Source organism: Cavia porcellus, unplaced genomic scaffold, assembly GCF_034190915.1.
Source record: "Cavia porcellus strain 051 isolate PalLab524CR breed Dunkin Hartley unplaced genomic scaffold, mCavPor4.1 scaffold_22, whole genome shotgun sequence".
NCBI classification, from domain to species: Eukaryota; Metazoa; Chordata; class Mammalia; order Rodentia; family Caviidae; genus Cavia; species Cavia porcellus.
Genome location: NW_026947505.1, coordinates 27,481,330 through 27,494,789, shown reverse-complemented (window position 1 = coordinate 27,494,789; position 13,460 = coordinate 27,481,330). Strand labels below are relative to the sequence as shown.

At 37.5% G+C, this 13,460-nt stretch overlaps 1 protein-coding gene across 6 annotated transcripts in view; it reads right to left on the bottom strand.

Moving 5' to 3' along the window:
• Sytl3 (synaptotagmin like 3) overlaps positions 1–13,460 on the bottom strand; it is a 78,499-nt gene that overhangs the window by 8,740 nt on the left and 56,299 nt on the right. For all 6 annotated transcript variants that reach the window (XR_010041904.1, XM_063232960.1, XM_023564567.2 and 3 more), the window contains one exon: positions 2,421–2,599. Coding sequence is in view for 5 of the 6 variants with exons in the window: in XM_063232960.1 (XP_063089030.1) it covers positions 2,421–2,599 (179 nt within the window). In the remaining variant the exon portion in view is untranslated. The remainder of the gene's footprint in view (positions 1–2,420; positions 2,600–13,460) is intronic.

Below are 13,460 nucleotides of genomic sequence, written 5' to 3'. Positions count from 1 at the left end.
TGACCAAGACTGACATGGGTCATATTAGTGTTGGGTGTACAGTTTCTGATTCACAGACTTTGGACAACATTGGCTATATGATCCCTGTGAAATATTCCTGGGGGAGGACAGTGAAGCTCTCCCTGCCTTGCTCATACCCTATTCCTGGAGTCTGCATCCCCTCCTCCTCTGCCACTTGATGACACCACAGAACCAGATTCTTCACCTTGAACAAATCAGCCGCACCCCAGCTTGCCCCGCCTCTACCTCCACCTGTCACTGTCTTTCAACCTCAAAAACAAAGAGGAGATGGAAAGCTTAAGATTCACGCTTTTTCCTTAAGCTTCAAAGACTATTCTTCTCTGCTGAGCTTTGAACTTTTGTATAAAAAAACCTGCTCATATGGAGTCTTCTATAACTTGCTTTTTTCACTTAAAGTATGAGATTTATCTATATGCTGTGTGTAGCTATAGCTCATTCATTTATAATCCTTCATAGGGCTGTATAGCACACGCCCATCATGAGTCACTTACCCTCCTGAGGAGCCTTTGTCTCATGTCTTAGTCTTGCTATTATAAACAGTTCTGCTACAACCGTTACACTTGGTCCTGGTGCACGTATGCAAGACACCAAACCAAGAACGACAGGGTGTGTGCTTTTTTCTTTTGGTGTGTATACAGGGTGTTTAAGGGACTGGGGTTTGAACCCAGGGCCTTGTGCATGGTAGGCAAGCGCTACACCTTTGAGCTATACCCACAGGAACCTCAGGAAATTTGGAATAGTCTGTTTCAGAAATGGTCCCTCTTATATCTCATAATTTGAGGGACATTTCTTTTCCTACCATTACTTGACTGCTGGCAATTAACATAGTGTACCAAAAGTTTTCCATGTAGAAAAGAAAGGCAAAAATGAGATTTTGCATTAGGCCATACACAGAAAATCGATTCCAATTCTAATAGGAAAGGCTCTAAAGTTTAAAATATATATATATATTAGAAGAAAACGGAGAAGAATATATTCATAACCTTCAGTTGGCATAGGAATTCAACACATACGAAAAAGCAGAATTTTTTTGATTGGGATTTTTGTTTCTTTTTGTTTTGGGTCCTAGGGGTTGACATCAGGAACTTGTACATGCTAAGCATGTGCTCTACCACTGAGTTACATCCCCTGCCCCAAAAAGAGATCATAAAGGAAGATTTTCATAAATTAGATATTATCAAATTCTCTACAAGCAAAGCCACTGCAAATAAATTAGAAAATAAGGAATAGCTAGGTAAGATATGTAAAATATATCCAACCAATGAAGAACTTTAGAAGACCTTCTAAAAGTAGATTTTAAAGACAGGTGTGAATATAATCCCAGCTAAGACCAGCCTGAACTACATAGTGAGATCCTGTCAAAACAAACAGAAGAATAATAGATTTTTAAAAACATGTCTATGGGCTGTAGATGTAGCTCAGTGTGGTAGCATGCACCCTGGTTCAATTTCCAGTACTACACACATGCACACAAAACTTTCCTATAAACAAGAAAATGACAAACCAACAGAAATATGTGCAAAAAATGTGAACAGAAAGTGAAAAGAAAAAGAAATCTAAGCGGCTAAAGCACACATGTAAAAATTGTTCATCCCTGCTAACAGTCAGGGAAATGCACATTTAAATAATGGGGATTCATCATTTCATATCTAAGAGGTGGAAAAAATTTTAATATATTTATGAATTGTGTGGTGTAAGATTTTTTGTTTTTTGGTACTCACGACCTCATGCTTGCCAGACAGATGCCAATGAGCTAAATCCCCAACCCTGGAGCAAGATTTTAAGTTTGTTTTTCCTATATGGAAAGTCAAATTTTCCACACCATTTATGAAGGCCACTTGTCCCCACACTGATCTGTATTAGCCCCTGCCATGGGCTGAATATTTATGTCCCTCTAAAATTCACATGACAACTTTACCCTCAGTGTGATGGCATGTGGAAGGAGGCCTTTGGGAGGTAAGAAGAGACAGCGAATGAATTAAAGGGTCCTCGGAGAGCTGCCTCGCCCCCTTCCTCCGTGTGGTGACAGAGGCAGATGCCTATCTATGCGCCAGGGAAGTGGCCCTCATCAGACCCAATCTGCCAGCACCTTAGACTTCACAGCATCAGAAGTGCGAGAAATAAATTGTTGTCGCTTACAAGCCACCCAGGATAGTGCTCACTTTGCAGCACATATAGTAAGCCGCCTAATCTTACACAGCAACCTGAATGGTCTAGAACACCCCCTGACCATATATAAGTTCCCACATATTCTAAGGTCTGTAGCTGGACATTTGATTTTGTTCTGTTAACATACTTGTCTATCCTTGCATCAATAATATTATAACTCTAGAATCATACATATTTTAGAATCAATATACATCTTACACAAAAACCAACCAAACAAACAAAAAACTCACGGATTGCACTTTTTCTTCTTTTCTTCTCCATAGGCAAGGTTCTTACAGGTTTTGATGCATATTTCTAAACAATGAGTTTCGAAGCAATAACGAATGGCAAATTCTACTTCTCCAGTGACATTAGCGTTGTCAAAATTACCCATCTCTGTGCAAGTGCTGTTAAGGCTAATTATACTTCCCTGAAATCAAGAATGACAGATATAATAAATTGTAACATATCCAATAAATCATAATCCACACAGAGCATGTGTCCTGACTCACATTAGGTTAAAGCACCAGGTCATACTTTGCCAAAGGAAGTTGCATCCTAAGCGATAAGGAGTCTTCAGGAAGCTCTATCTTGCCCAGATACAGTCTTTGCCTAACAACAAAGGTTTTGAAATTCCACTTTTTTTTTTTTTTGTATTTTTGTATTTTTACCGGTTCCAGGGATCAAACTCACGACTACACGCTTGCAAGGCAGATGCTTATGCCGCTGAGCTAAATCCCCAGCCCCTGGAATTCCACCTTTTAACATGGACCATCTGGGATGAAGCAGACTATCTCCTATGCAGGGCTGCAGGATGGCTCTTGGCGGCACATAGCATTCATGATAGGACAGCACAGCATGGGGCTAAAGTGTTTGAGAGTGGGAATCAGACAGATTCAAATGCTTGCTCTGTAACCCACTGGCTGCATCAAAAACCTAACTGAGAACAAGCATCCTGCTCTTCTAGTGTTATGGTGAGAACTGAATGGAAGGAGGTGTGTGAAGTATGCAGTCAGAAGTAATGATAAATTGTGCTTACATTTGTATGGGTACCTAAAAACTATCATCATAAATCAGGGCACTCTAAGCTTAGATGATAGAGAGAAGGGTGCTTGGACTTAAAAGATGAAAAAAATTATCATTATTAAATTTGCTTAAACATTACCACAATTTGCATACAACCAGTTTCATGGCTGACTTCACAGAGAGAAACCCAACTTCTGCTTCTAATTCCCAACCAGTTCCTCCATATTTTAAAACACTAGGAAAGATTCCAGGCAGAAACTGTGAATCCCTAGAGAGAGATTTTTTTTTAAATCAAGCCAACAATTCCTCTGAGGAACTAGACCTGTTTAATCAATGTCAACCATATCCCAGCTTCATCACACCTGGCTGCTGGCTCTGAAAAGTGTCATCAGCCAGTGCTGCATGACTGCTGCATGGAAAACAACTTTAAAACCATACACACTCAAGAACACGTGGGATGGTCGGGAAGCATGAATGAGTGAGGTATGAAAAGTGAAGACTGGAAAGAATGGGCAGAGGAGGTTGGTCAAAGAAGTGAACTACTTAGGAGAGCAAGGCAGATGCGTGGAGGAGCTGAAGAATTCTGCTCAGAGAGCACTCTAGGTACTGTCACTGTGCTAACTTTTCTGCCAGGAACAATGAGAAAGCTGAGGGAGTTAAGTGTTAAACTGTCCCGGCACAGTGCGGAGCAGGCGCCAAGACAGTGAAGGAGAACAGAAGCCCACCGAAGGGAGCCTGCCGCTCACTTTTCCCTCTGCGGCTTTTGTGCAAGTGCAAGGCACACGAGGTTGGAAAACTGACAAGACGCTCACGAAAGAGCTGAGAGACGGAGATGCCTAACACAGTGCTGGGACAGGGAGGGGAGATAAAATCAGCACCCAAAGCCATGAAAGCATGCAGAACTCAAGAAGCTAATTTCTCAAAGAAAATGGGCATGGATTAGAAGGTGACCCCAGATGCTGCCTTCCCACTCAAGGAAAAGCAGCAACTCCACTTGGCTGCATCAGAGCCTGAGGCGGAGACACTGAGAAGCTTAGGAGTAAATACCATCTTGATAGAAAGAAAAAACAGTTTTGGGTTACCACAGAGCAGGGGCTGGGGGATATGCAGGCTTTCAGAGGAGCCCCTCAAATGCTTTCTTATTGGAAGTAAGGGTTGATGAGATGAGACCAGTGTCCTCGCAAACACTGAAAACCAGCTCTGCAGGAGCTCAGTCCCAGACTGGATAAAGACCATTTGTCTCTCCCCTAACTTCCCCTTAAACACAGAAGTAAACTCTGTAAAGGAAGAAAACTCTGTAAAAGTCTCAATTTATTCCAATTTTTTGTACATAATGTCCAACATTCAATCAAAAATTACCAGGTATATCAGGACCAAAAAGTGCCCAACTGTCCAAGTTTCTTCAGTCCTGAGAGTTGGCCTGGGATGTAGCACTTGAAATGCTGAAACCAAGAGAGTTTAGAATAAGCTAAGATGGTATAAGTGACTAAAAATATGGAAGAAAACAAAAATCCACAGCTGATCAGATATTGGCAACGTTTAAGACAAACTTGAAGATAAGGGTGATTAATAAAGTCAAGAAAATAAGTAACAAGATAATTTTTTCAGAGCCAGAGTCTATAGGAAAATGATCAAATAAAAATTAGGCCTAACATGTAAAGAACTAAAAAAAAATCAGACCCCCCCCCCCAAATTTAAAGATCCGATCCAAAAATGGACATCTGAGGTGAATACAAACTTCTCAGTGAAGAAGTAATGGCCAGGGATCTAAGCAGCAGCAGCATAAGCACCTGCCAGGCAAGAGCAAGGTCTTGAGTTTGATCCTATGCATAAAAAAGAAGGAAGAGGAGGAGAGGAAGGGAAGGAGGGAGGGAGAGGGAGAGAGAGGAAAGAAGAAAGGAAGAAAGGAAGAAAGGAAGAAAGGAAGGAAGAAAGAAAGAAAGAAAGAAAGAAAGAAAGAAAGAAAGAAAGAGAAAGAAAGAGAAAGAAAAAGAAACATAAAAAGAAAAAGAGAAAGAAAGAAAGAAAGAAGCAGCACAGGAGTAGGAAGAAGCAGCAGCAGCCGAAGCAGCAGCAGAGGAAAAAGAAATAGCAGAAAATAAATAAATAAATATATATATATATATATATATATATATATATATATATATATATAAGTTCAACATCACTGTTCATTGAGGAGATGTAAATTTTAAAACATTAGATCTAAAAATTAAGGTAACAGAAATTAAAGAATTCTACAAATTTACTTAAACTCAGATACCGCTGAAAAGAAGATTGGTGCACTGGAAGATGGATCAGTAGAAAATACATAGAGAAGAACATAGAGAAAATGATAAAAATAAAAGCGAAGAGATATATAGGATATAATGAAAATGTTTAATGTATACTTAGAGCCTCGCAAAGAAAAATGAGGAAGAAAGTATTTCAAGAGGTAATACGAATTTTTTAAGACTGACAAGAAACAATAAACCACAGATTCAAGAGTAACAAATAATTTTTAAATAATACTACCCACAGGCACATAATAATAAAATGTTGAGATGACAGAGGGGTTTTTTGTTTTTGTTTTGTTTTGCTTTTTGTTCTTTAACTAGAGATTGAACTTGGGGCTTTCATACTAAGCTGCTTCCTCAACCAGTTTTTTAAAAACAGGATCAAAGTTATTAAATTGCTCACGCTGGGCTCAAGTTTATAATCCTCTTGTCTAGGCCTCCCAGAGTGCTGAGATTACAGGCATACAACATCACATCTGGCTCTACACTTGACAGAGGAAGGAAAAAAAGGCAGATAGTTTACTGCTCAAAAGAAACAATAGAAGGCAGAAGATTTAGTTAATTTCAAAGAATTCAGGAGAAAAAGAGAATGAAGATGGAAATTCAAAGCAGGAGAAAACAACAGACCATAAATAAGTAATAGAAAAAATAGGAAACAAGTCAGTAGATTTAACAACAACAACAACTAATATATATATATATATATATCAGAAATTACAATAAAATACAACAAACTACTTCTTACAAAAAGTATAAAAATTATCTGCATTTTAAAATATCTAATTAGACTTCTGAGAAGGTGTCACAGTCATGAACAGCAGAAAAACAGCCTTTCTGAGATTTGGTATCAAATGCTAGAATATAACAATGTGAGGAAAAGGAGGAGAATGTGGGTCCCCAACACACAGCAAGGACCTGAAGCAATGGGGAGAGAAAAGAGAGATACCACAATGGAGGAGGAGGTGGTAAGTGGCATTTTCTCTCTGAGCTCTGACTCACTGTATGGGAAGGGCAGCTCAAACCTGCACATGCATGGTGACACTTCTGACCCCAGAGGCCTCCATAGAGAAACACACCAATGGAAAAGGAGCAGTGGTTGCAGCAAACTGCAGTGGCTCATGAGTTATTTGGGTTCAGATGTCCCCCAGGAGAAGGTGGTTGGCCAGTACCCATCCTGGAGAGAGAGGCCAGCTGAGCTTGGTGGCTCCCTCTACTGGCTCCCCATGTCAGGGCGAGAGTTCAAGTTGGCAGGAGGCCAAGGAGCTACATTCAAGCTGTCAGGAGGCACATGGAGTGTTGCAGGCTACACAAATGAAGTTTCAGCCTCACAGCCAGAAACCAGCCTGAACTTCAGTGTAACTAAAGTGCAGGCCTGCTGGGATTATCTGGTATCCCACAGTAAATGTAGAGCTGACTTTCTGGGATTAGTCAACATGGATCTGAGCTCTCTCTGCCTACTAGGTCTACCAATAATAGCAGAGACATACCTTGAAGTGGACTTTTTATTTTTAATCTTTTCTTGCTTTTTTTTCTCCCTGTTCTCTTTTTATGAGTGTGGACATTGTTTCTAGGTTGTCTGTTGTTTGGTTCTTGATTTTATCTCTACCTTCTCTCTTTCCCTCTTGTCTTCTTCACTAGTTTCCCAGAACAATCTTCCTTTATCCTCCAGGCTTGGTTATAATTATCCTCTTTTATTTTCTATTTTTTCCCTTAATCCCCTTTAAATTTTCTCCTCTGAGGGTAAAACTACCATGCAGAGGGCATATTTACTGTATATAATTTTCTGGTTTGCTCTAGATTTTTTTTAGTTCATACAATTAAAGGTGGCAAATAGTTATCACAGTTTGTCATTCTCTATGTTTGATGCTCTTGCTATTGCTGATTGTACTACTTTAGCCAAGGTGACATGATTGTTCTAATAAGTTTTTCTTCTTAGTATTACAAGATTGAGATTGCCTAAGAGTCATAAACAACAGTATAGGCCAGTGCCAAGGAAAAAAGGTGCTAGGCCAAACAGGCAGCAATTTCTCATCCTCAATAAATTGAAGAGGTACAATTTTGCAACAGACTCAAACCCAAAGGCCAATTACACCTGGAAAATATTGTTGAGACATAGTCATTTTCTAAGAGTTCTAAAGACTAGCAATAAAGTTACCTGCCACAAGCAATTACAAGAATCAATCCAGGAATTAAACTAAAAAAAAAAAGAAAGAAAGAAAATTAGAAGACATTTAAGAAAGATGCAACCCAGACTTTCAGCTCACTAAAGGCAAACTCAGGAGGTAATGAGGTGAAACAAACTGAAATCCACTCATCTGGACTCTCTGAAGTGGTGGTAACAACAGAAATAACAAAGCAGATGAACAAGGTTCTAGAAAAAATTCAAATCAGAAATAATTTCTCAGATAACTACAGATGGTGACTATGATAAAACACATGATTAGTGATTCTAGAGCAGATACAGTTAAAAAAAAAAGAAGAAGAACTTAGAAAAATGGTGGAAACCATGAAAGCCCAACAATGGAAAGAAATAGAAACCCTGAAACAAATTCAAATAGATATCCAAGAGATTAAAATGAAAGTATATGCAGCAGAATGCGCCAATGTAAGGACAAAATATCAGACCTAGAAGATAGGATTGTGGTTAGCAATCATGAAAAGAAAGACTTCTTAAAAATATCAAGGGACCACAAGAAATCAGTCCAGCAGTTTCTAGATGAAACAAAAAAGAATATCATAAGATTGATCAGAGTCAATGAAAAAGGAGGAGATAGCATAAATGACATTAAAAAAATCTGTTCATAGACATCATAGCAGAAAACTCCCCTGGTAGGGAAAAAGAATTTAACATGCAGATAAGTATGGTATACAGAACTCCAATTAACCATGATAAAAAAATTACACCAAGACACATATTAGTCAAGATTCCAGAAATTCAACATAACAACAAAATATTAAAAATTGCTAGAGAAAAGAAACAAGCCACATATGAAGGAAAGCCCTTCAGAATCACTATAGACTTCTCAACACAAACCCTCAAGTCAAGGAGAACTTAGAGTAAAATATTTCAAGCCCTAAAAGAAAGCAACCTCATCCCAGGATTGATGTACCCCACAAAACTATTTTTCAAAATTGATGAATGACATACTTCTATGACAACACCTGAAGAAATTCATGACCACCAAGGAAGCAATCCAAAATGTTCGAAGGACAGTCTAGAACAAGATAATGAAAACTACACTCCATAAACCTCAACAGAATAAGCCTATCAGGCAAAGCAAATAATTAAAAAGCAAAACAAATAAACAACAGAAAAATAATATAAGGAGTATAAGTCAATATGTATCACCTATAACCACCAGTGTTAACTGTCTCAATTCAAAAGAAAGACATGGGAAAAATGGATCAGGAAGGAAAATCTAATAATATGTATACAAGTAACACATTTAATTAAAAAAGAAATTCATAGATTGAAAGTCAAAGAATGGAAAATAATAATCCATGAGTCAGGAACCCTGAAGAAAGCAGGGATAGCTATTCTATTTGTAGATAATGCAAAATTCAGGCCAAGACTTATCAAGGAAGACAAAGAAGGTCACTACATCTTTGTAATGGGAACAATCCAAGAGAAAGAAATAATAATCATAAATATATATTCACCAAATATCAGAACACCTAACTATACAAAACAAACAGACATTAAAAATCAAATAAGCACTAATATAAAGGAATTGCAGGACTTCAATATTCCACTGTCACAAATAGATCAACTAGACAAAAAAAATCAAAAATATATCAGAACTGAATCAGATTTTTGAATAAACAGATTTAGTAGATGTCTACAGAGTGCCCTCCCATTAGAATATACATTCTTCTCAGCTGCACACAGGACATGCTCCAAAATAGACCACAAAGTAGCTCATAGAACATGCAAAAGTAAATTCAAAGAAATCAAAATTTTCTATGCATATTATCAGACCATAGAGCCATGAAATTGGGAATCATTGGCAAACAAAATCACAAAACTTCATAAAGATGTGGAAATTAAATAACACACTCTAAATAACCAATAGGTCACAGATGAAATTAAAGAAGAAATTAGAGAGCCAGACCCAAGCCTTTTCCCCATGAGTCAGCACCATTCATAGACTGTGAGGGGAGAGAACAAAGGATTCACCAAGAAGTAAGCCCTCCCTGCCAACCAGAGCCATGCATGGGCCACTGCCAGTCGGGGGACAGCCAAACCCTAACCCTTCCAGAGTGCAGGCTGGCAAACAAGAACCATTCCCCCCGCCCCACCCCCATAAGCAACTGGCTGACCCGGAGAAACACAGGCTGTGATGATACCTATTGAGGTGTTTTGGTGTTTCTCTGACCTTGCAGGTCTATGGATAGTTGTCTGATCACCTATTTAGAGGATAGAGGCACACAGTATGGCATCCAAGGGAATCTCCTTCTGAAGGTGGTAGCCACTGTTAATTCCTTATTGTCTTACTTTGAAGTCTTGAATCATTTTCATTGCTTTGTTGGATTGGGTTTTGTTCTGTTTTATTTGATTTTGTTATATCTGATGGCATGAGTAGCTATTTCAAAGATAGCTAGATATATTATGGTAGTCATTTTGGATTTACTACTGTAGTGTTTTGAAGTCCTTTATTGCATTTATTGTTTTGTTTTTATTGGTTCTATTCTGTTCTGTTCTGTTTAACTTTTACTATATCTGAAGTTATTTGTAGCAATTTTGAAGACAACAAGAAGTATTATGGTAACTATTGTTAATTTTGCATTATTTCGAAGTCCTGTATCACTTATACTGGTTTGTTTTGATTGGTTTTATTCTGTTTTGTTTCCCTTGGTTTTATGTGCTTTAAAATAAACAAAGAGCGGGGCTGGGGATTTAGCTCAGCGGCATAAGCGCCTGCCTTGCAAGCAGGCAGTCGTGAGTTCGATCCCTGGTACCGATAAAAATGAAAAACACACATAAAAAAATAAAATAAAATAAAATAAAATAAACAAAGAAAGAAATAAAAGAAGAAATTAGAGCTGGGAATGGTGGTGCATGCTTGTAATCTCAGCATTTGGAGGCCGAAGCATTAAGATTATCATGAGTTTGAGGCTAGCCTGGGCTACATAGTGAGTTTAACACTAGCCTGAATTACAGAGCAAGACCCTGTCTCATAAAAGATATATATATATATATGAAAGAAATTATCCAGTTTCTATAATTAAATGATAATGCTAGTAAAGCATACTAGAATTTATGGAACACAATGAAAGCAATCCTATGAGGGAAATTTACAGATGAATCCCCATATCTGAAAAGCAGAGTGAATTCAAGTAAACAACTCATGTTGAACCCCAAGCATCTAGAAGAAGAAAAGCAAGTCAAGCCCAAAGTTCAGACAAGGGAGAACGTAAATATCAAAGCAGAAATTAATACAATGGAGACTTTGAAAACAATACAAAGAACCAATGAACTGAAGACCTGGTTCTTTGAAAGATTAAATTGATAAATCCTTAGCCAACCTTATCAAAAACAGGAAAAACTCAAGTCTATTCAATTAGGAATGAAAAGGGTGAAATCACATCAGATCCTGCAGAAATCCAGAAGATCATTAGTACGTTGAGAACCTGTATTCTAATGGATGGAAACACAGAAGAAATGGACAGATTTCTACACATATGAATTATCAAAGCTGAATCAAGAAGATATAAAGATTCTAATTAGTATCAGTCAATGAAATTGAAGATACAGTCAAAAACCTACCAACAAAGAAAAGCATTCCTGTACATGAAGAACAAACTGAAAGAAAAATTAGTGAAATGACTTTCACAACAGAATCCAGAAAATAAAACACCTAGGAATCAATCTAACAAAGGAAATAAAAGACATTTACTCAGTGTACTCTGAAAAAGGAGATCAAAGAAGATAACAGAAAATGGAAAGATATCCCTTGTTCTTGGGCAGGAAGAACCAATATAATGAAAATGGCTATACTTCTAAAATCGTTATATGGATTTAATACAATCCCCATCAAAATATCAATAGCATACTTCACAGAACACAATTTTAATATTCATTTGAAACCAGAAGAGCCCTAAAATAACAATGGCAATTCTGAGCAATAAAGGCAAGCCAGAGGGCATCACAATCCTTGACTTGAAATTATATTACAAAGCTACTGTGATAAAAACAGAATGATACTGGCAAAAAGAAAAGCCTATTTAATAAATAGTGCTAGAAAAAATGGCTTTCACTGTGTCAAAGATTAAAACTAGATCTATATTTTTCACCATGCACTAAACTAAAATCAAAATGCATCAAAGATCTAGACATTAAAACAGAAACACTAAATTTTCTGGAAGATAGAATAAGTAGAACTCTTGAAAATAGGTGTGCACAGAGACTATTAACAAAACACTGATTATGCAGGAGCTATCACAAAGAATCAACTGGGCTCTCCTCTCATTAAAAAGCTTTTTATACTGCAAAAGAAATCACCAACAGAGTAAAAGGACAGCCCACAGAGTAGGAAAATAGTTTTGCCAGTTATTACTCAAAGGACTAATAACTAGAATATATAAAGAACTCAAGAAAATCAAACCTCCCCAAATTTAAATACCTAATCTAAAAATGGGGACCTGAAATAATAAACACTTCACAGATGAAACAGAAACAGCAAATAAATATAGGAAATAATCTCAGATGACATCAGTGGTCATTGGAGAGGTACAAGTTAAAACAATCCTGAGATCCCATCTCATCCCAGATAGAATGACTGTTACCAAGAACACAACCAACAAATGTTGGTCTGGGTCCATGGGGAAAAAGAACCCCTTTTTCCACTGTTGGTATGAGTGTAGATTGGGGCAACCACTGTGAAAATCAGTGTGGAGATTCCTCAAAAATTTAAAACTAGAGGTTCTATTTGACCCAGCTGTTTCCCTTCTTGATATCTTCTTGAAATAGTTAAAAGCATCATGCCACAGTGATACATGCATACCCATGTTAATAGTGGCATAGTTTGTAATAGTTAAATCTTGGAAATATCACAAAATATTCCATCAACTAATTAATAAAGACGTGTTTTTGTACACAACAGAGTACTACTCTGCCATAAAAAGGATAAACGTCCTTTCTAGCTCAATAGATGCATCTTGAGACCATACTCTTAAGTGAAATAAATCAGATGCACAAGTTTATTTTTTTTTTTTTTGTCTTTTTCATTTTTATCGGTACCAGGGATCGAACTCACGACCGCCTGCTTGCAAGGCAGGTGCTTATGCCGCTGAGCTAAATCCCCAGCCCCTAGATGCACAAGTTTAAATGCCACAGTTTCTCTAGGGTGAGAAACCAGAAGAATAAATAAGGATCAAAATGTATAATAGATATTGAGAAATGGGAAGAAAAAATGTTCAAATGAGGTCAATGGTATAGGGAGAAGAAAGAGACAAGAAAAAATAAAAAGAAAAAATGGAAACAAAGCTTTTGTAAATAAGGGGGGGGAAGGGTTGCACAGAGGAGAGGACAACAGGGAAAAAGCAGCAGCAAGACGTATCATGCACAGGCACAGACTCCCCATGAGAGTGCTATCATTATGCATATCTACAGTATGCAAATCAAAATGTGAAAAAACCAAACAGCCAGCTGTACCACTCATGTGAGACACAATTTAAATAGAAGTGTTCAGAAAGGTAGAGTACAGGACAGGGCTGGGGAATTTAACTCAGCAGCCTACGGGCCTGGCTGGCAAGCGCAAGGTCATGAGTTTGATCCTCAGTACGAAAAAAAAGAAAGAAAAGGAAAGTAGAGGACAGAAAACTATATACCTTCCAATACTACCTACAAGGAAGCAATATAATTATAATATCACACAAAGTAAATTTTAAGTGAAGAAGCATTATTTAAAAACAAAAAGGTATATCATAATGATAAAAAAGATAAACACAGTTGAAAGCAGTAACAACTTTACATTGGTAATATTAGCA